Source organism: Grampus griseus (genome assembly GCF_964374135.1).
Source record: "Grampus griseus genome assembly, chromosome: 21".
NCBI lineage: Eukaryota > Metazoa > Chordata > Mammalia > Artiodactyla > Delphinidae > Grampus > Grampus griseus.
In genome coordinates, this window is record NC_139015.1 from 29,882,673 (window position 1) to 29,902,903 (window position 20,231).

General features: G+C 46.4%; 1 protein-coding gene across 4 annotated transcripts in view; it reads left to right on the forward strand.

Annotated features, from left to right (window-relative positions):
• The window catches only part of TACC1 (transforming acidic coiled-coil containing protein 1), a gene marked incomplete at its 5' end in the record, with an annotated part of 113,359 nt that overhangs the window by 64,696 nt on the left and 28,432 nt on the right, over positions 1-20,231 (forward strand). For 2 of the 4 annotated variants that reach the window (XM_082680289.1, XM_082680290.1), the window contains one exon: positions 18,750-19,842. In XM_082680289.1, coding sequence (XP_082536415.1) covers positions 18,750-19,842 — 1,093 coding nt within the window. Of the gene's footprint in view, positions 1-18,749; positions 19,843-20,231 lie in introns of those variants that run through there. The other 2 variants (XM_082680287.1, XM_082680288.1) reach the window with 1 other exon arrangement.

Sequence of the window (20,231 nt, forward strand, 5' to 3'; positions counted from 1 at the left end):
GTTAGAAGCTTCCAGCACCTGGCCCCATCTCTTAACAAAAAGCAAATAAATTACCACCCCCCAAGCTCCTGGGTAATGTTTTTGTTTTTGTCTTTGTTTTTTGACGGTGGGGAAGAGGAGGTTTAGACCATCAGTTTGTTGTCTGGGCTCAGGCAAGGGTGTGCGCGTGTGTGTTGGTGCTGTTTTTCCGCTGTAAGTGGGGACATTGCAGCATACTTAAAAGGCTGTTGTGCTTTTTCCCACCTTGACTCACCCACTTGGAACCCCCTCGTCACTCCCAGGCTCTGCGTGATGTGGGGCCCCAGTGGTTGTCAGGGGAACGTGAGTCCTGCGGCCACCACCCTTAGGGTCTACCCAGCAGTCCTGGAAAAGGCCTCCTTGTCCCACTATCCTGTTGTCCTGCCCCTGGACAGTGCACTTCTACTCCATTTTAAGGCTGATGTCCTTGGCTGAGTGGCTGAGAACGTACGTATATGAAGTATGTCTCAACTTGGGGGGAATTAGAGGGACTGGGAACTCAGAGATGTGAAGCTCTAAAAAATGTTCACATTTTGGACGCTTCCCTAAATGCTAATACGTACCTTTTTAACAGTCTTCTCAGGTCAGACCCCTTGTGTTTCCCTCCTGAAGCCCTCCATTGGTTCAGACTTGAGAGCAAAGGTGGGAGGGAAGACACAGAAAGGAGGGGGGTCTTCGAAGGGACAGGGTCAAGTGAAGAGCAAGGGTTGCTCCTGCGGATAGAGCTGAACAGCTTTATCACTGCTGTTCTGTGTACTTTTGTTCTGTGTGAAAGATGATCAGGTGGGAAGGGGGTCCTGTATGTATCAGACATCAGCTCAGCAGTGACCGTGAGCATCAGCTCTGTCTTGAGTGCTCAGTTTCTGCTTTGGGGACCCAAAAGGGACCAGGGTATAAGGCCCTGCAGAGCTCAGAGTCTGGAAGGAGCTGGCCGTCTCCTGTTCCCCAGGCCCCTTGGTCTCCTTGGCTTCCCCAGACGTTTAGCAGCAGACAGGTAGTTTGAGCAAGGGAATGTGTGAGGGAGGTCTGGGAAGAGGTCCAATGTTAAAAATAAATACATAAAAGACTTTTAAAAAGCACACAACTCCCCCTACCCCCAAAACAAAAACAAAAGCCTTTTGAGCATGCCAATTGTCATGTCTCTAAGATGGTTCATATACTTGGCTACATCTGTTGTAGAAGAGAAGAGTGATGTCATTTTTTCTCCTCTTTCTGTAAATAGAATTTCTCTAGCATGTTGTGGGCTTCCTTAAGAAAAATTTAAAATCCCAGATTGATGTGATGGTGAGACCTACCACCTCTCTCAAGTATGTGTTCCTACAGGTGACACATAAGAAACTATTTAAAGCATTTTCTGAAATGTAAGTCTGTGATATAGTAGAACATTTTGTAGGAATTGCAGGACATGCTTCTGCTCTGTTACCCTCTGAGTCTCTTTGTTCTCTCTCCTTTTTTTTTTTTTTTTTTTTTTTTTTTTTTTTTTGCGGTACGCGGGCCTCTCACTGTTGTGGCCTCTCCCATCGCGGAGCACAGGCTCCGGACGCGCAGGCCCAGCAGCCATGGCCCACGGGCCCAGCCGCCTCGCGGCACGTGGGATCCTCCCGGACCGGGGCACGAACCCGCGTCCCCTGCATCGGCAGGCGGACTCTCAACCACTGCGCCACCAGGGAAGCCCCTCTCCTTTTTTAAAAACAGTTTTATTGAGATATAATTCACACACATACAGTTCAGCCATTTAAAGGGTATATACAATTCAATGGTTTTTAATATATGAACAGAGTTGTGCAGCTGTCACCTCAGTCTAATTTTAAGAACATTTTATCACCTCCCCCCAAAGAAGTCCTGTACCCATTAGCACTCATCCCCCATTTTTCTCTCACCCCCAGTCCTAGGTAACTGATAATCTACTCTGTGTCTCACTAGCTTTGCTTATTCTGGACATTTCATATAGATGGAATTAATACAATATGTAGTCTTTTCTGACTGGTTCTGTTCACTTACCATAATGTTTTCAAGGTTCATCCATGTTGTAGCATCTGTCAGTACTTCATTCTTTTTTTATTGTTGATTAATATTCCACTCTATGGATAAACCGTATTTTATGTATCCATTCATCAGTTGATGGACATTCGGGTTATTTTCATGTTTGGGCCATTATGAATAGTGCTGCTGTGAACACTCATGTTCAGCTTTTTGTGTGGGTGTATGTTTTCATTGTGGAATTCCTAGGTCATAGGGTAACTGTTTCTAATTTTGAGGAGCTGTCAAACTGTTTTCCAAAGTGGCTGCACCATTTTACATTCCTACCAGCAGTATATGGGGGTTTTCAGTTTCTCTGCATCCTAGCCAACACTTGTTAATCTGTTTGATTGTAGCCATCTTTATAGGTGTGATGGGGTATCTCATGGTGGTTTTGATTTGTATTTCCCTAATGACTAACGATGTTGAGCATTTTTCCATGTACTTTTTGGCTGCTTGTATATCTTCTTTAGCAAAATGTTTATCCAGATTCTTTGCCTATTTTTAAATTAGGTTACTTATCTTAGAGTTGTAAGAATACTTTATGTAGTCTAGATACAAGTCCCTTATCAGATATCCGATTGTAAATATTTTCTTCCATTCTGTGGGATGTCTTTTCACTCTTTTGGTTATATCGTTTGAAGTGTAAGAGTTTTTACTTTTCATGAAGTTCAGTTTATGTATTTTTTTCTTTTGTCCCTCGTGCTTTTGGTGTCATATCTAAGAAGGCTTTGCCTAACCCATGGTCACAGAGATTTACTACTGTGCTTTCTTCTAAGAGTTTTATAGTTTGAGCTCTTACATTTAGGTCTTTGATCAATTTTGAGTCAATTTTTGTACATGTTGTGAGGAAGTGGTGCAGCTTCAGTATTTTGCATGTGGATATCCAGTGCCCCAGCACCATTTGTTGAAAAGACTGTTTTTTTCCCTTTTTAATTAACTTTGCACCTTTGTCAAAAATCAGTTGACCAGAGGTGTAAGGGTTGAGCTTTTGATTTTGTTTCATTGAGCTATATGTCTCTCCTTATGCACACTGTGTTGATTACGGTAGCTTTGTGGTGAGTTTAGAAATCAGGAAGTGTGAGTCTTCCAACTGTGTTCTTTTTTCTCAAGGTTGTTATAGCTATTCTAGGTCCATTACATTTCCATATGAATTTTAGGATCAGCCTGTTAATTTTGCAAAGAAGCCAGCTAGAATTTTGATAGAGATTGTGTTCAATCTATAGATAAATTTGGGGAGGATTGTCATCTTAACAATATTAAATCTTCCAATCCATGAACATAGGATGCCTTTCCATTTATTTAGATCTTCTTTAATTTCTTCAAATACTGCTTTGTAGTTTTTAGAGTACACATCTTGCACTTCTTTTGTTAAATTTACTTCTAAGTATTTTATTCTTTTTGATACTACTATAAATGGACTTGTTCTCATAATTTTGTTTTTGGACTTTTCATTGCAAGTGTATAGAAATACAATTGACATTTGCATATTGATCTTGTATCCTGCAACCTTGCTGAATTCACTTATTAGTTATAATAATTTTCGGTGGATTCCTCAGAACTTTCTGTACAAAAAATTGGGTCATCTGCAAATACAGATAGTTTTACTTTTCCTTTTCAATCTGGATGCATTTTTGTTCTTTCTCTTGCCTAATTGACCTGGCTAGAATTTCTAGTACAATTTTGAATAGAAGTGGTAAGAGCTGACATTCCTGTCTTTTTCTTGATCTTAGGGTAAAAACATTCAGTCTTTTACCATTAAATATGACATGAGCTCTGGATTTTTCAGAGATATATTTTATCAAGTTGAGGAAGTTCCTTTTTATTCCCAGTTTGTTGAGTTTTGTTTTTTTTCTAAATCATGAAAGTATGTTGGATTTTGTCAGTTTTTTTCCTGTGTATATTGAGATGATCATGTGGGTTTTGTCTTCCATTCTATTGCTGTGGTATATTACACTAAATGATTTTCAGATGTTCAACCAACCTTGCATTTCTGGGGTAAATCACGCCTTTTTATATGTTGGTGGACTTGGTTTGCTAGTATTTTGAGGATTTTCGCATTGATTTTCAATAAGAAATATTGGTCTGTAGTTTTTCGGTTTGGTATTTTTGGTGATATCTTTGTTTGGTTTTGGCATCAGGGTCATATTGACCTTACAGAATGAATTGGGAAGTGTTTCCTCCTTCTATAGCTTTTTGAAGTTTGGGAACAATTGATGTTAATTCTTCTTTAAATACTTGGTGGAATTCTCCAGTCTGGTCCCGGTCTTTTTGTGTGTGTGTGGGCGGGGGGAGTTTTTAATTTACCAGTTCAATCTCTTTACTTGTCCTAGATCTATTCAGATTTTCTATTTCCTCTTTTTTTTTTTTTTTTTCTTTTTTTTTTTTTGTGGTACGCGGGCCTCTCACTGCTGTGGCCCCTCCCGCTGCGGAGCACAGGCTCCGGACGCGCAGGCTCAGCGGCCATGGCTCACGGGCCCAGCCGCTCCGCGGCATGTGGGATCTTCCCAGACCCAGGCACGATCCCGTGTCCCCTGCATCGGCAGGTGGACGCTCAACCACTGCGCCACCAGGGAAGCCCTCTATTTCCTCTTGAGTCAGTTTCAGTCGCTTGTGTCTTTTTAGGAATTTGTGTATTTTATCTAAGTTATCAAATTTGTTACCATACAGTTATTCATAGTGTCATTTTCTTGATTTTAAATGGAATTAATAAGCCCTGCTATGCCTTTTTCACAGGGTTGATTTGAAGATCAAGTTAGGTAATATGTATGGAAGTGCTTTGAAGATCATATGACTGCAAAGTATCTTATTTGTTCTAAATTCTTAGTTCTAGGAAAACATACCCAGGGTACCACTGTCTGCAGTTTAACGTTTGTACTACATTTCCCCTTTGTGAGTTGCATTTCAAGGGAGAGATTGTGTCCCTTGTTACCAAAGGAATATGAGCTAAGATGGGTTGGAGGGGGAAGTGGTTTGGGGGCCTGTCTACCTGTTTCTTGAGGGGTAGCAGAACATAGGTCGTACACTTTCAGGGTCAGAGGGCATCAGTGCCGCATTAGGACATCAGCGTCAGGCTCCTGCCTAGACCCGAGAGCAGCTGTTTCCTTTCCTCTGTGAGGAAGAATGCTGAGTCTGGTCTAGTCACTGATGTCTTCACCTCTCCTGTAGCCCATACCTTAGATGCACTACATTCATTCTTCTTACCTCCTCCCAACTTGCTTTTTTTTTTTTAATTAATTAATTTTTTAAATTAACTTTTGTTGGAGTATAGTTGATTTACAATGTTGTGTTAGTTTCTGCTGTACAGCAAAGTGAATCAGTTATACATGTACATATATCCACTCTCTTTTAGATTCTTTTCCCATATAGGTCATTACAGAGTACTGAGTAGATTTCCCTGTGCTATACAGCAGGTCCTTGTTAGTTATGTTTTGTACATAGTAGTATGTATATGTCGATCCCAGTCTCCCAATATATCACCCCTTTGACCCCATTGGTAAGCATAAGTTTGTTTTCTACATCTGTGACTCTATTTCTGTTTTGTGAATAGGTTCATTTGTGCCATTTTTTTTTTAGATTCCGTGTATAAGCGACATCATATGATATTTGTCTTTCTCTGTCTGACTGACTTCACTCAGTATGACAATCTATAGGTCCCTCCTTGTCGCTGCCCAGCTTGCTTCTAAGTCAACAATAAAGGTCCTTTTAAAATACAACTGGGACTTCCCTGGTGGTGCAGTGGTTAAGACTCCGCACTCCCAATGCAGGGGGCCTGGGTTCGATCCCTGTTCGGAGAACTAAATCCTACGTGCCCCGACTTAAGATCCCACATGCCGCAGCTAAAGATCTCGCATGCTGCAACTAAGACCCAGTGCAGCCAAATAACTAAATAAATATTTTTTTAAAAATACAACCTACCTGGCTTTCAAAAATAAAGAATTACTTTAGTGCTTTTAGAAAGTTCTCTTGCTAAATATGGAGGCACATTCAAAGAGGAAGTAACCCATTTAGAAAGGGAAGAGAAGTCGGTGATGCAGGAAGACCAGAGGTCAAGCAGTGGTGGTTTTCTCTGTAAGAACACGTGAGGTGGCTGTCACGTGAGAAGGTGGTAGTAACTTCCTCACGATTCAACCCTTGAGTGTCTCCGTAGGGTCTTGGAATGTGGCTCTCCTCTCCTTCACTGGATTATAAGCCCCACGTGCTGATTTTGTGGCCCCTTCCGCAGCGTATGCTGCAGGTCATAGGGCCTGTGGTTGGTTGGTTAGATGATTATCTTAGACATAACTTTTTATGATTGGACTTTTGGGCTTCAAGTCCCGATGAAGCTGAGGGTTTAAACTGATTAGGGAGTGCGGACATGGAGCATCAGGTTTGGGTCTGCACGTAGGACTTCTTAGTACTGTGGCTGGCAGTCAGCTTGGCTCACAGCAGTACATTTGTAAAACTTTGGTCATTGCTGGACCCTCCACGTTTGTGGCTCACTGTGAGATCAGGCGCCCCCCACCATGAGGACAGAATGGAGCAGTGCGGGAGGTACAGTCCCATCGGTTTGTTTTGTCTTTTGGCTGCGCCACGTGGCTTAGTTCCCGAACCAGGGATCGAACCTGGGCCCTCGACAGTGAGAGCACCGGAGTCCTAACCACTGGACCGCCAGGGAACTCCCTAGTCCCACCTGTTTGGATGTCTAGCCCAGCTTGGTCACGTGGGTTCTGTACCTCACCTGTCAGCTCTCAGAAGCATGGCACGGGTGGTTTGTTCCTAGACACGGACTGTCCCCTGCTTCCATCCTGACTCAGATGCCCACCCCTCCATGGATGTAGCAATGTAGAGCGATATACTTGATTGTGTCCTACCATAGCATTGAACCTCCAGCCCAGAACCCCTCTTCCTGGGCTTGTGACCCCATTTGGGTTTTCTCAGGGTCATCCCAGGAGCGAAGAGAAATGAGGTGAATGCAGGTGGCTCTAGAATTAACTGGGGACTGTGTAGCATGGTTGAGCCATGACCTTCCTGTGCCCCAGACCAGGCTCCACGCCCCCTCCTCCCTCCTGCTCCCTCGCTCCATCTGTTCTAACCTCTCTGGGCCATGGTTCCTTCATCTGTAACATGGGCTTAAGGAACACCTTAAAGTGATATATCTGGAGCACCAAGCACAGTTACAACAGTAGTGTAATTGCGAAGAATTTTTCAGGAGGGAGGCCCTTTAAAAACAGCCCTTAACAAAAAATAAATTCCACCCTTGTGTCTTGGGAAGAGAAGGAGAGGTGGGGCTGGGTGGGCTTGGAGCCGCCGTCCTGTGTTGAAATGGAGACAGAGGAGAAATGGGTAAGAGGGGATTAGGTTTGGGTAAGAAGAGATCTTTATGCTTAGTAAGAAGGATTCTGGGCCTCGAGATGGGAGAATTGGCTTAATATTAGTCATTTGTTTATATATCTGTAACACTGGGGGATAATGTAATGCTTGTCTAAGGTTTATTGCACGAAAATCATTGCACAATAAACAGTCTCTGGGTAAGTTATTCTGGAAGTGAGGTCAAGGCTCTGGGTCCCAGTGTTTTCTAGAAATTGGTTTCTCTAATAATATATAGCCAACATCTTTCAATGTCACTAACTACTTCAAACACAATTTTTAACATGGTACCACAATATGTTGTTTTTATTTTAATCATTGAACTGGAGTCAGACAGCTAGTAACCAGGAAGTTAAACAGTACCATGGGGAAACTTTTTCTCTGTTTTTTTTTCTGGAGGATGCGGGCCTGGGTACCCCTGCTGGACATCTTGCAGCATCTGGTTTTGTGCGAATTTGCCCCGTTTCCCTTGTGAAGGTCATCAGCCTTGGGTAATTGTGAATCTAGCTGCTTCTTCCATCACACGGAGGCAGAACCTTTATCTTGCTATTAGATAAGACTGTATTTATCTTCTGTCCGTGGTCAACCTGTAGCTTTTTAGGATACATGAAAACGTGACAATGTAAATAGCACTTGTCGTTGAGAGGGTTTGGGGGTTTTTTGGACACCAAATATGTGGTGTCTCTTCAAATACCAGTTCTGTGTGTGGTTGATACAACACCTGAGTGTCCTACAGTTCAATCTTAGTCTGGCAGTAACTACCCAGAGTTAGCGTCAGACTCCAGAGATTTAAGGGCTCAGTCCCTCCAGGCTGCCCTCACCTGAGGCGTCAGGGGCACCCCAGGTCCCACACTTCTGTCCAGCTTGGCTACAGATTTGGGGGATCCTACGACCCCTCTCAGCTTCTCTACTACAATGACTCACAGAACTCAGGAAACTACGTTTACTGCTTTATTGTAAAGGATGCAACTCAGGAACGGCCGAATGGAAGAGATGTAGGGGACCGGGTACGTCTTGTCCAGGCCTGTCACCCCTCCAGCACCTCTGCGGGTCCACCAACCTGGGAGCCCCGTGAATCTCACTGTTGAAGATTTTTTATAACCCGACCGATCTCCAGCCCCTGAACGTTGCCACCCTCTAACCACGAGTTGGGTCTTTCTGGTGACCAGCCCCATCTGGACGCTATCTGGGACCCGCACCCTGAGACACCTCATTAAACGCAGGTGTGATCAAAGGGGCTTGTTGTCAATAACAGGACACTCGTGTCACCCAGGAAAATTCTGGGGGTTTTAGGAGCTCTGTGCCAGGGACCTTGGACAAAGGCCATTTTTATTGTGTCACATCTTCTAGTATGAAGATACGTACACGAAAATCTTCACCCAGCAATAATTATAATGACAAAGAAATTTGAAAACCCTCAAAAATTACGTGACATGTAGCGTGACTTCAGTGCTTCTGTCATTAGTTTAACCAGTGAATGGATCTTTTAGGCTGGAAGGTGGGGGAGGGGTGCTGCTAAGTGTGAAGGAGAAACACGAAGCAGGAGAGGTGAGTGCAGGTGCCCACGCGCAATCTCCGCGCTGTCCCAGGTTTGCTGTTTGCATTCGCTTCATTTTTGAAGTTGCTGTTCTCAGGACACCAGAAGGCTTGACGACACTGAGACTTCTCTCCAGGGGGAAACGGTTAAGTGTGTACGGCTGTGGAGTTGTGTGATTCAGGTGTTTCATGGCATCCCCTAGAAACCTGCTTTGTCCAGTAAGGTAGCCTGTCGCCACCCGTGCCTGTTTAACCAAAATCGAATGAAATTGAACGTTCAGTTCCTCCGTCACACTGTCACATTGCAAGTTCTCAGTAGCCACAAAGAACTGGTGGCTGTCTTATCACACAGCTCAAATAATAGGATGTTCTCATCCTGATAGAAAGTTCCGTTGGACAGCACTGCCCTCAGTTCCACTCTGCATGTTAGAATCATCTTTTTTTTTTTTTGCGGTACGTGGGCCTCTCACTGTTGTGGCCTCTCCCGTTGCGGAGCACAGGCTCCGGACGCGCAGGCTCAGCGGCCATGGCTCACAGGCCCAGCCGCTCCATGGCATGTGGGATCTTCCCGGACCGGGGCACGAACCCGTGTCCCCTGCATCGGCAGGCAGACTCCCAACCACTGCGCCACCAGGGAAGCCCTAGAATCATCTTTTTAAAAGTGCCTGGGCCCCTCACCGGACCAGCTAAATGAGGGGGCTCTGGGCTAACACCCAAGGATCTCTTTGTTCAGAGCTCCCTAAGTGATTTGGTTCAGGGGCATTTTCAAATCACTGCACTGGATGCATCCGTTTCCACCACGGGAATATCTGTCCTTCCATCTTTCTGTCAGGCACTCATGCATCCTCCACCACTGCACAGCCAGCATACCTCATGCTCTTTTCCTACAGCCTGTGTTGTTCCATTTCTGTCTTAAACCGTCTGCCGTTTGCTAGCCAATTTTACACTTGCTGATGCAGCCAGACTTTGCTTACGCTTTCTGCTTCGCTTCTTGGAGAAACGTTTCGTCTGGTTGCGTCGTGCACCGGCATTGTGTTGTTACCTCTTACCCTTCTGTGACAGGCTGTGTCTGTAGGTCATTTTCTGAAACCAAGTTTGGAAAGTGGTCAAGTGCATCAAGGTACTGGCTTTGGTGGGATCAAAGGGGATCGGGGCTTCTGTTCCTCTGCATTGTGCTTGGGGGCGGGAGGCCAAGGGTGCCTGGGAAGAAAGGGAACTTGTCTTGAACTCTCTAGAAATAGGTATCGTTGTACGTAGCTTTGGAAAATCATCGAAATAATATTCATTGTAGACAGAAGGTAGAAAATCTAGATAAGCAAGTAAGAGAAAAAGCAAAAGAAAACAGACATAGTCCCAATTCAAGGGATGAGGTGTTAAAAAAATTCATGTACATCATTCCAGAGTTTTTTCTAGATATTGTTTTTTTATTCTTATGAAAAGTCTAGGCATACAGTAATAGAAGAGTGTAATGACTCTGCATATGCATATCACCCAGTTACAGCAATCAACATTTTGGCATGTTTGCTTCTTGTTTTTGAAGTATTTATGAGACGTGTTCCCTAAATATTTAAGTGTGCATCTCTAAAACATAAGGACATTTTTCCTGTTAACCATAAGACCATAATCATAACTAATAAAATTAACCTAATTAATGTTATCTAACCCAGGCCATGTTTAATCAGGCTTCCCCAGTTCTCCTCAGAACGTCTTTAACATTGGATCCAAGCAAAATCACGTACTGCATTTGGTAGAACAGTCTTTTTGGTCTGTTTTAGTGTATTCATCGATTCCCTCCGTTCCCACACCACTTTTTTTTCCTACCGCATTCTGTTTGACAAGAGGGCCATTTTCTGTATGCTTGTCCCATCTTTCGGATTTATCTATTCCCTCATTTCCTGCAAACCGGACATTAGGTCTAAAAACCTGATTCAGGTTATGTATTTATTCTTTTTGAAAAAAAGTTTAAAGAGAATGAAGAGGGCCCATCCTTCCACTGTATGTGTGCCCACCACCCTCCTTTCCCCTTTTCTTTGTTAGAAAATTCTAACGGCACAGAAAGCTTCTTTCCACTTTCCCCCAAGGCAGTCGGTCAGCGGTAATTTCCCCTTCCATCTGTAAGGTTTTTGTCTTTATATGTCTAAACTGAAGAAGGTCTCATACCTTGTGCACCCTTCTTCCCCTTGCTCTTTCCACCTGACGTGTCTTGGAAACCCTCCCATTTCGGCACATACAAGTCTGCGTGGTTTTTGATACCCAGATATCAATAGTATTCCCGTGTCAATGTCGCACATTAAATGATCTGTCAGTCCCCTCTGGTGCTCTATAATAGCCCCCAGAGTGGGTGGGAACATCCTCACCCTTGTACATATGTGTGCTTGGCCCTCTGTGTGAGCATAATTAAAATAAACGCCTAGCCGAGGAAATCATGGGATGAGCACTTCCTGAAGGATCCCCCATATGCTTTCCCACACGTGTGAGACGGCCGACTAGCCCGCTTGCCTGGCCGCTGTTAACTGAGCACCATCAGTATTTTTAATTTTTACAAATCTGATGGGTTAAAAACGGTATCCGGTTTATTAACTGTGTGAAAGCGAGTCTGTTTCAAATGTGTTTTCGCCATTTTCTTTTTCTTTTTTTTTTTTTTGCGGTACACGGGCCTCTCACTGTTGTGGCCGCTCCCGTTGCGGAGTACAGGCTCCGGATGTGCAGGCTCAGCAGCCATGGCTCACGGGCCCAGCCGCTCCGCGGCACGTGGGATCTTCCCGGACCGGGGCACAAACCCGTGTCCCCTGCATCGGCAGGCGGACTCTCAACCACTGCGCCACCAGGGAAGCCCCATTTTCTTTTTCAAATTAATTTATTTATTTTTGGCTGCGTTGGGTGTTCGTTGCTGTGCGCGGGCTTTCTCCAGTTGCCGTGAGTGGGGACTATTCATTGCAGTGGCTTCTCTTGTTGTGGAGCACGGGCTCTAGGCACGTGGGCTTCAGTAGTTGTGGCATGTGAGCTCAGTAGTTGTGGCTCACGGGCTCTAGAGCACAGGCTCAGTAGTTGTGGCGCAGGGACTTAGTTGCTCTGCAGCATGTGGGATCTTCCCAGACGAGGGCTCGAACCCGTGTCCCCTGCGTTGGCAGGTGGATTCTTAACCACTGCGCCAGCAGGGAAGCCCCTTGGCCATTTTTAAAAATTGCTTGCTTTTTATGAATGAACTGTAGAATTCATTCCTGACTTCAGTTGTTCAGTGGCAGGCACCAGGGACGGTGTCGTTTTAAGTGGGAAACAGGGAGGAGGTTCATGGTCTGGTGGAGGCTCCACCACCTCTGATTCGTGAAGCCCCGGAGACGTGAGGTTCTCTGTGTACGTTTTCCTTAATTCTCCTTTGATTACATGGGTTTTGTTACACGCTCCCTCCGAGGGAAGGTCGTTCCAGCATCTGGCCGTTACCAGAGGCCAGGGGCCCCTTTAAGCAGAGCTCCATGTGGAGCAGAGCGTGGAGAAGGGTCTGCGGGCTCAGGCCAGGTGTTGGCTGCCTCTTCACCTTACGCTGCCCTCTGCCCAGCAGAGCCCAGGCCACCCTCCAGAGAAGGAAAGCATCCTCCCAGGTCTGATTTCCCACGGGGTGGTCTGTCCAAGCGTCCCTCCCTTCCACACCAGTGCCCCGCCGGGACCACGCCACCAGGTTTCACTGGACGTTTGGGGCCCCTTAGGGCCTGGCCATCCACCACCCTTCAGTCCCATCTCAGTGTCAACGGGTACAGAGCCCGTGACTGAATCCTGTTTAAACAGACGACTTAAATTTGTGTTTTGGTGCGTGTTCCCTGTCAGACGTTTAGTCCACACTTAAAATTGCTTAAAACAGCACTTGCAGCATTCCCTTGGAATGTTCTCGGAGGTGGTGAGCTTTGTTTTTTGATGTTAGGATTTTTTTCCCGCAGTAGCGTAAGAGTTTTTAAACCGCGGTGTGGTGATTGAGGGGAATTGAAGTTGTAACTATCAAGTAATGAGAGGAGCCCTTTGAGGACCCTAAACGTGATCCCAAAATACAGTCTTCCGCCCGGTGGTTTCTTTTCCTTTCTTTTTTTTTTTAAATAGCTATTTTTTAAAAATGTATTTTAAAAATTTATTTATTTATTTTTGGTGGCATTGTGGTGGCTCCTCTTGTTGTGGAGCACGGGCTCCAGGTGTGTGGGCTTCAGTAGCTGTGGCACGCGGGCTCTTGAGTGCGGGCTCAGTAGTTGTGGCATGTGGGCCCCGTTGCTCTGTGGAACGTGGGATCTTCCCGGACCGGGGCTCGAACCCGTGTCTCCTGCATTGGCAGGCGGACTCTCAACCACTGAGCCACCAGGGAAGTCCCTGCCCGGTGGTTTCTAAGGCCAGACTTTGGAGAAGGCCATGGATTTTCTCCCCTGGAGAAGGCTCTAATGTAATTTTTCATTGAGTTTCTGGGGCTTCATGGACCCTCTGAAATTTTACCTTAGAACCCTTCTTCCTGAATTATTGCGAAGACATTCATTTTCATGTATTGGTTCAGAGATTTTTGTTTTAGCCTCAGAGTCAGGCCTTGCATCTCAGACTTGGTTGTGAGATATATTGTTCAGATTTTGAGGTTAGAAGGAGGCCGGGGTTTGTGTGTGTGTGAGAGAGAGATACAGGAGGCCTGTTCAAATATTGGCAGCTTTGTCACTTTACAGGTCCAGTGTTTATTTGTGTGGTTTTTTGTTTTTTGTTGTTTTGTTTTTTTTGTTGTTTGGCTGCACCGCAAGGCATGCAGGATCTTAGTTCCCTGACCAGGGATCGAACCCGCACCCCATGCAGTGGAAGCACAGAGTCTTGACCACTGGACCACCAGGGAAGTCCCACATGTCCAGTATTTTAAAACCCATAAAAGAGGCCTCTTGTAGCTGAAGGAGAGAAAGTGATGGGCAGGTCTAAAAGGAGCTTGCAGACAACGTTTCGCCAAAAAGTTAAAATCTGAGGGGGGGAAATGTCAAGCATATTTGAGAAAAATGCCAAATCTGCAGTGTTAATATACAGTGTTTCCAAGTGGTTGCTGTTTTATCTCCTCTCCAATGAGGTTATCCATGTGGAAACAGCCAGCTGAGCAGGTTCTCAGTATATGTGAGCTGAATACATTTCTGAGTTTCAGAAATATTTTGTGTTCATGGCATTTCCCTTCTGCTAAGGTTTTTTATACACTTGTATTTTAACCCAGTATATTTTCAACATACCAGAGTATAAAGCAGAAGGTCAAGCTGTTACCTCAGTCTTTAGAATTTTGGTGTTCTGTGCCTTTTCTTTTACAAATATTATAAAGAAGGAGGGAAAAATCTCTTTTTACAGGAGAATAGTCTAAAAAAAGCATATAAGGTATCTGTGTTAGAGCACCCATGCGTGCGTCACACAACGTTTTAGATCTAGCAGAGGCTGCTCGTTGAAAGGCAGAGTTTCATTAACAGCAACAGACGTGGCAGAAGTGGAAATGTTGGTCTATTTTTGGATTTCCTCTGTGTTTGCTTTGAATTCATCTGCTGATCACCTCTCTGTCTGTGTTCACCAAGCCGCCAGGCAGTGCTGTGCTTGTCAGAATCATCCAAACTCAATAGACTCAATCCAGGGAGAGAGCCTGTCAGCGCGCCGGAGGAAGGTTCTGATGGAATGCAGGATTTGTGTCAAAGTGGAAGGATGGCTTAGAGGGAGGTTAGTTACATGACAGCGCTCTCAGACGGGGACCGAGGTTAGAGCTCTTAACCAGAGCTTGCAGACGTTTTGGGTGTTTTACTTCTTCCTGCAAGTTACCTGTAGTGCCATGCTTGCCTTTAGCGTCTGTTGTAGGGCAGCCCTGGGTATGTGGGGTCGCCTGGTATTGGCACACTTGCTGACGGAGGGTGTAAATGCAAATAAAATCTTACTCTGAGGTACCTTTTCCAGTTAGGTGAGGAGTTTGGTTTTTTCCTTGTTTTACATTTTCACAAACTCCCCAGACTGGTTTATTTTTATTTTTTTTGTTTTTTGTTTTTTTTGGCCACGCCACGCGGCTTGCGGGATCTTATTTCCCTGACCAGGGATCGAACCCAGGCCACAGCAGTGAAAGCGCCAAGCCCTAACCACTGGACCGCCAGGGAATTCCCCCAAACTGGTTTAAGTCAATGAGAAGCCCTCCCCACACTCCTACCCGTCAGTGCTTTCTCCTGGTGACTGAAGATGCTAGACCAGGGTAGGGCCTGCAGGGAGTGGGCGTAGGACTGGGCAGGTTTACTGACCTGGTACCTGGCCAGAGCTGGCCAAGAAATGCCTGGGCAGGGGTCTTCTGCTCAGGCTGGGGGGCCGAATTCAGGTGAAGGGTGCTCGTTTTCCTTCCCCCTCCCATTTGCTGGGTGGCATGCTTTAGGGTACAGCAGAGCTGCAGGTGTCCCCAGGTTGCCGGGCGGCCTCCTTTTCCATCCCTCGCTCCTCTGCAGCCAGTCGAGATGGGGAAGGAGGAGGGTCTAGAGGAATGGGTGGAGGTGGAGGAAGGTGGGAAGGCCCTGCCCTTTTCTAATGGAGGCGATGAGGGCAGAAATTGAAAGCTAGGGAGAGAGTAAGCGAAGGGCGACTCCATAGGTCTCCCCTCGGTCTCTGGGAGGTGTGGGATTGTTGGTGAAGGAATCAGGAAAGGGAGACAAAAGTCCCAAGAGGGAAAGGGCCGCTGGGCTGGACACACTGTCCTCGCCTCACCCTTTCCCCTTAACTTATCACAAGCCTCTGGGGGAAGAACACAGAGGACTCGGGTATCAGTGCCCAGGGCTCCCACGTGGGAGACTGGCAGTAAATGTTTAGAAGTCAATGACAAGGAGGGGTTGGGAGAGCAATTATGTAACAAAAGACAGTTTTTCTTTGATTGTCATCAGCTTCCGATGTCCTGAGGTAGAACCTGTGTGTGCCCACTGCCCAGGTTAAATCATTGCCCCCATTTGCCCAGGTTTGTCCCCACTATGAACTTCTTTTTCTTTTGTTTTGCTGCTTTTCTTTTTTTTTTTTTTTTTGCGGTACGCGGGGCCTCTCACTGTTGTGGCCTCTCCCGTTGCGGAGCACAGGCTCCGGACGCGCAGGCTCAGCGGCCATGGCTCACGGGCCCAGCCGCTCCGCGGCACGTGGGATCTTCCCGGACCGGGGCACGAACCCGTGTCCCCTGCATCGGCAGGCGGACTCTCAACCACTGCGCCACCAGGGAAGCCCAATAATACTCTTTTAATTTACAAAGATGGTTAAACTTCAACTTTCATTTTAAATTAATCCTTTTTAGGTAACTTCTTTTTAGAAAGAAAGATAATCAACCTCTCTTTAAAATTTTAGAATAAAATATGCTAAGGCTCAAAGATGCAATGTAGGAGGGAGATACCTTACAGTTAAGTAGTATCCAGTGTGACTTCAAAGGTAGTCAGTCTCACGTACATCGTGGCTTCAGTTAGGTCAAGTACTAGTTGCAGCCCAGATCTGTCTGCGCTACTTACTTCCTACTCAGCATCTCTGCTTCAGAGTTCCAGACAGCTCTCGGTGTCCAGGGCCAACCTCCCCGCCCCAGCCCGACAGCCCCGAGCTCTTCGGCTGGTACCCCTGAATCTCGTTGAACAGTAAAACCATCCTCTCATTCCATGAGCTGAAAACGTACGAGTCATCTTTGATGCCTCCTTCTCCTTCAGTCCTACATCCAGCCTATCACCAAGCCTTATCAAATTTCACCTCATTTTCTCAGTTACTGTGCACTTCTCTTCCTGTCCATTAGCACCACCCTAGTCGAAGCCCCAGAATAACATGCTAGCGGTTCTGTTTGTTCCATTTTGACCTCCTTCCACATTTCAACTGGAGAGAGCTGTTGAGAATGTAAATCTGATTTCGATCCAGCCCTGCTTCAGCGCTCTCTGTGGCTCATAAGCGGTAACTGTCTGTACTTTGGTATAATCAAGATTAGATTGTATTCAACCAGCTGATGCTAGGGTGTGAGCAGGTGTGCCCACACCCAGCCTGGCTTCTAACTGAGCCTGTTGCATGTAGATTTTTGCAGCCCTGGGGTTTTGATGCTGTGCTTTCACTGTTGCTTGTCTACCTTCCCGCCCGCCATCAGCACAGAGAAACAGTCAATAACACCTGCATCACAGCTCAAATATATGGAGAGAGAATAGAGAGTCTGTACACACACAAGTGAATCTGTCAGTAGACTTTAAAACGTTCTCGTTAAAATTCTGTGTGAAATGCAGTTGTTTTAAATTTTTTTATTTTGAAAGGTTTCAAGAGTATATGATAGAGAAAATAGTACAATGGAAACTCCTATATACCCATCCCTGGATTCAACAGTTATCAAGATTTTGCCACATTTGCTTTCTCTTTTTAAAAAAATATCCTTTTGAAGTATGTTAAATCCCAGGTATCATGTGTTGAGAGCTTTTTAAAAAATTACAGTATTAGGGCTTCCCTGGTGGTGCAGTGGTTGGGAGTCCGCCTGCCGATGCAGGGGACACGGGTTCGTGCCCTGGTCCGGGAGGATCCCACATGCCGCGGAGCGGCTGGGCCCGTGAGCCATGGCCGCTGAGCCTGCGCGTCCGGAGCCTGTGCTCCGCAACGGGAGAGGCCACAACAGTGAGAGGCCTGCATACCAAAAAAAAAAAAAAAAAAATTACAGTATTAGTAATAGTTAAATATATCTTTAAGAGCAAGACATATTGGACATTGGTTAGAATATCTGAAGCATCTGTGCAGAATAGTTTGTAAACCGCTGCTCAATTCCAGCCAATAAAGGAATCGTGTAAAAAGATGTGTGCGTGCTTTAAAAAAACTCTCCCAGTGATGCTTAGTTCTTTGATCCTGGATTAGGATTACGGTCAGGAAGTAGGATTAGATGGTCATCTCTGAGTTTCCCTTAAATCATGAGATACTATGAAAATAACCACCTTACTCAGTTTTTGCTGCTACTCTATTATCGTTTCAGATATATGTCAGGAAAGCACTATCTTAGTTTGTGCTTTAAAGAAATACCTTCATTTACACCTTCCTGATTGCAGAGTTTCTCCTTATAAAACCCCAATTAAAAAGAATCTTTCATTTTCACAAATGATTTGAGAAGATTCCGGGCCAGCTTAGAGACGAAACTTCTAAAGAAGAAGTAACTTTATTGTTTTATGATTTGTGTTTTAGTAAAATAAGGGCTGTTTGTTCATAAAGCCACTTTGCTACCTCTGCTTTTTCTAATTAGTTTTTTTATTTGGCTCTTTCCGTTTTTAAGTGTACAGAGAAGTTATTCTGAGAAGGCCGTGATGACTTTTTCATTTAATTTTAAACCAGTTCAGTTATTTAAACTCTATTCTGGGGAAGAGGGAGTACTTCACATCCAGAGATTAAAACCCGCTTACTGCATAAAATCCGGACCCTGAAACTCTCAGGCAGTGCCTGAGAACCGTGTCCATGCCAGGTGAGATCCCTGTTACCTGAGTTGTCTGCATCCAAAGTTTCTTCCAGACCAGTTGTTTTAACCTGCGGAATTTTAACATCATATTAATATGCTTTGCAGAGGGCCCACGATCTATTTAGCCATTTCCTGAATAGCTCTGTTTGGTATAATTGTTATTTGTGTGACTTGGATAGCACACACACAGCGTTTGGGCTGGGAAGACTCGCTTTAGAGTGTAGTACCAGCCGTCCGCCGTCAGGCCACGCCGCCGTCGTTGCGGAACCTTAGGGATGCTTCGTACAAGCAAAGAGGGCAGAGCTTGCCGTTTGTGCGGCTTCAGCTGGTGGAGAATAGTCACCAATGCTGAAAAGGTAATTTGTTAACAGACGGCTTTTGTGTTTTGTTTTAGACTCACAAGAAGTGGACGAACAGCTGGTAGCAGAAGTGGTTGAAAAATGGTCGCCCGAGGCTGGTTCTAGACCCTCAGAAAACGAGGCAGCTCAGCACACTACTGAGTCTTACTCAGTCAAGGGTTTCAGAGAAGAACCTGAACACGATGTGAGCAAAATCTCTGTCGTGAGGCCATTTTCCGTAGAAACCAAGAATTCCACGGCGCCCCGGGGGCCGCCTGGCCCAGCAGCGGCTCATGGCTGCGTGGCCGCGGCCCTAGGCCAGGCCGGGCCCTGCCCCCGCGCGCCGGGCGCCGCCCAGGACCAGGCAATGACCGAGGGCGCCATGGGGTCCACGCTGGAGGCCTCGGCGGAAGCCGACCCGGAGGCGGGAAGCCCGTGTCCGGAGCCCGGGGCCAGCAGAAGCAGGCTGCGGAAGCCCAGGCCCGTCCCCCCGAGGAAGAAGGCGGCAGGCGGCGGGGTCTCCGAAGCCCACCCCGCCCCGGAGGGCGCGCGTCTTCCCCGGGTGGACCGCCAGTCCGGTTCCGACGGAGAGGCTGGGAACGCCGCCACCCCTGCCCTGCTAGGAGGTGACAGGAGCCAGAAGTGTCCCCCCGACGTGAGGGAGACACCGTGTGCCCCCGGCGGAGACACCCGCGACTCAGGGGCTGAGCTGCCGGAGGCCGTGAGGGGCTCCCCTCTGAAACTGGAGTTTGACTTCACGGAAGACGTGGAGACTGTGGAGTCCAGGAAAGCCCTCCCGAGGAAACCCGGCCGGAAACCGGGCAGCAGGGTGACACCCAAGGTTCAGAAAGACGGCACCGGGGAGCCAGCAGGCGCCCCAGGGGCAGGGGCGTCCTCAGAGCCGGGTCCCCGCCCCTGTCCCGGGGAGAGCCCCGACTTCGGGCCCTTTGGGGGCCACTCCCCGCTGCAGCGCTCGCCCCTGCTCTCAGCTCAGGGCTCCTACCGCTTTGACCCAGATCACTTTGACGAATCCATGGATCCCTTTAAACCCGCTATGACTTTAACGAGCAGTGACTTTGGTTCTCCCGCCGGTAGTCATATTAGTGAAATCTTAGAATCACCCAAGAAGGCAAAGTCGCGTTTGATAACGTGAGTGAGACGGGCGTGGGCCTTGTGTTCTGGGTCCTCTTTGTGGGTTTGGCGGCCACTGCTTTTGGTTTGGGTGAAGGTGCCCCGGGGCAGACGCAAAGCTCGTAACCTCGGACTGCCGTCTTCACTGTTTTGCCTAACTCTGGTGTGGAATCAGAGATACCTGAGGTTTCCTTTTTAGATGTCTGCTTTGCTTCTGAATCCTCAGTTTATTCAGCTGAGTTCGTTTTCCCCCCACCTTGGGTACTTTTTTCCTATTAAAAAAAAAAAAAAGAATGTCATGGGCTAGGCAGGTAGAGATTTGATGGTTTTCAGAAATCCTATCTGAGCTGTCGGGAATCGTTTTATATACAGAATTCAGGTGTCAGTGCTAGCCACCTTCTTCAGCT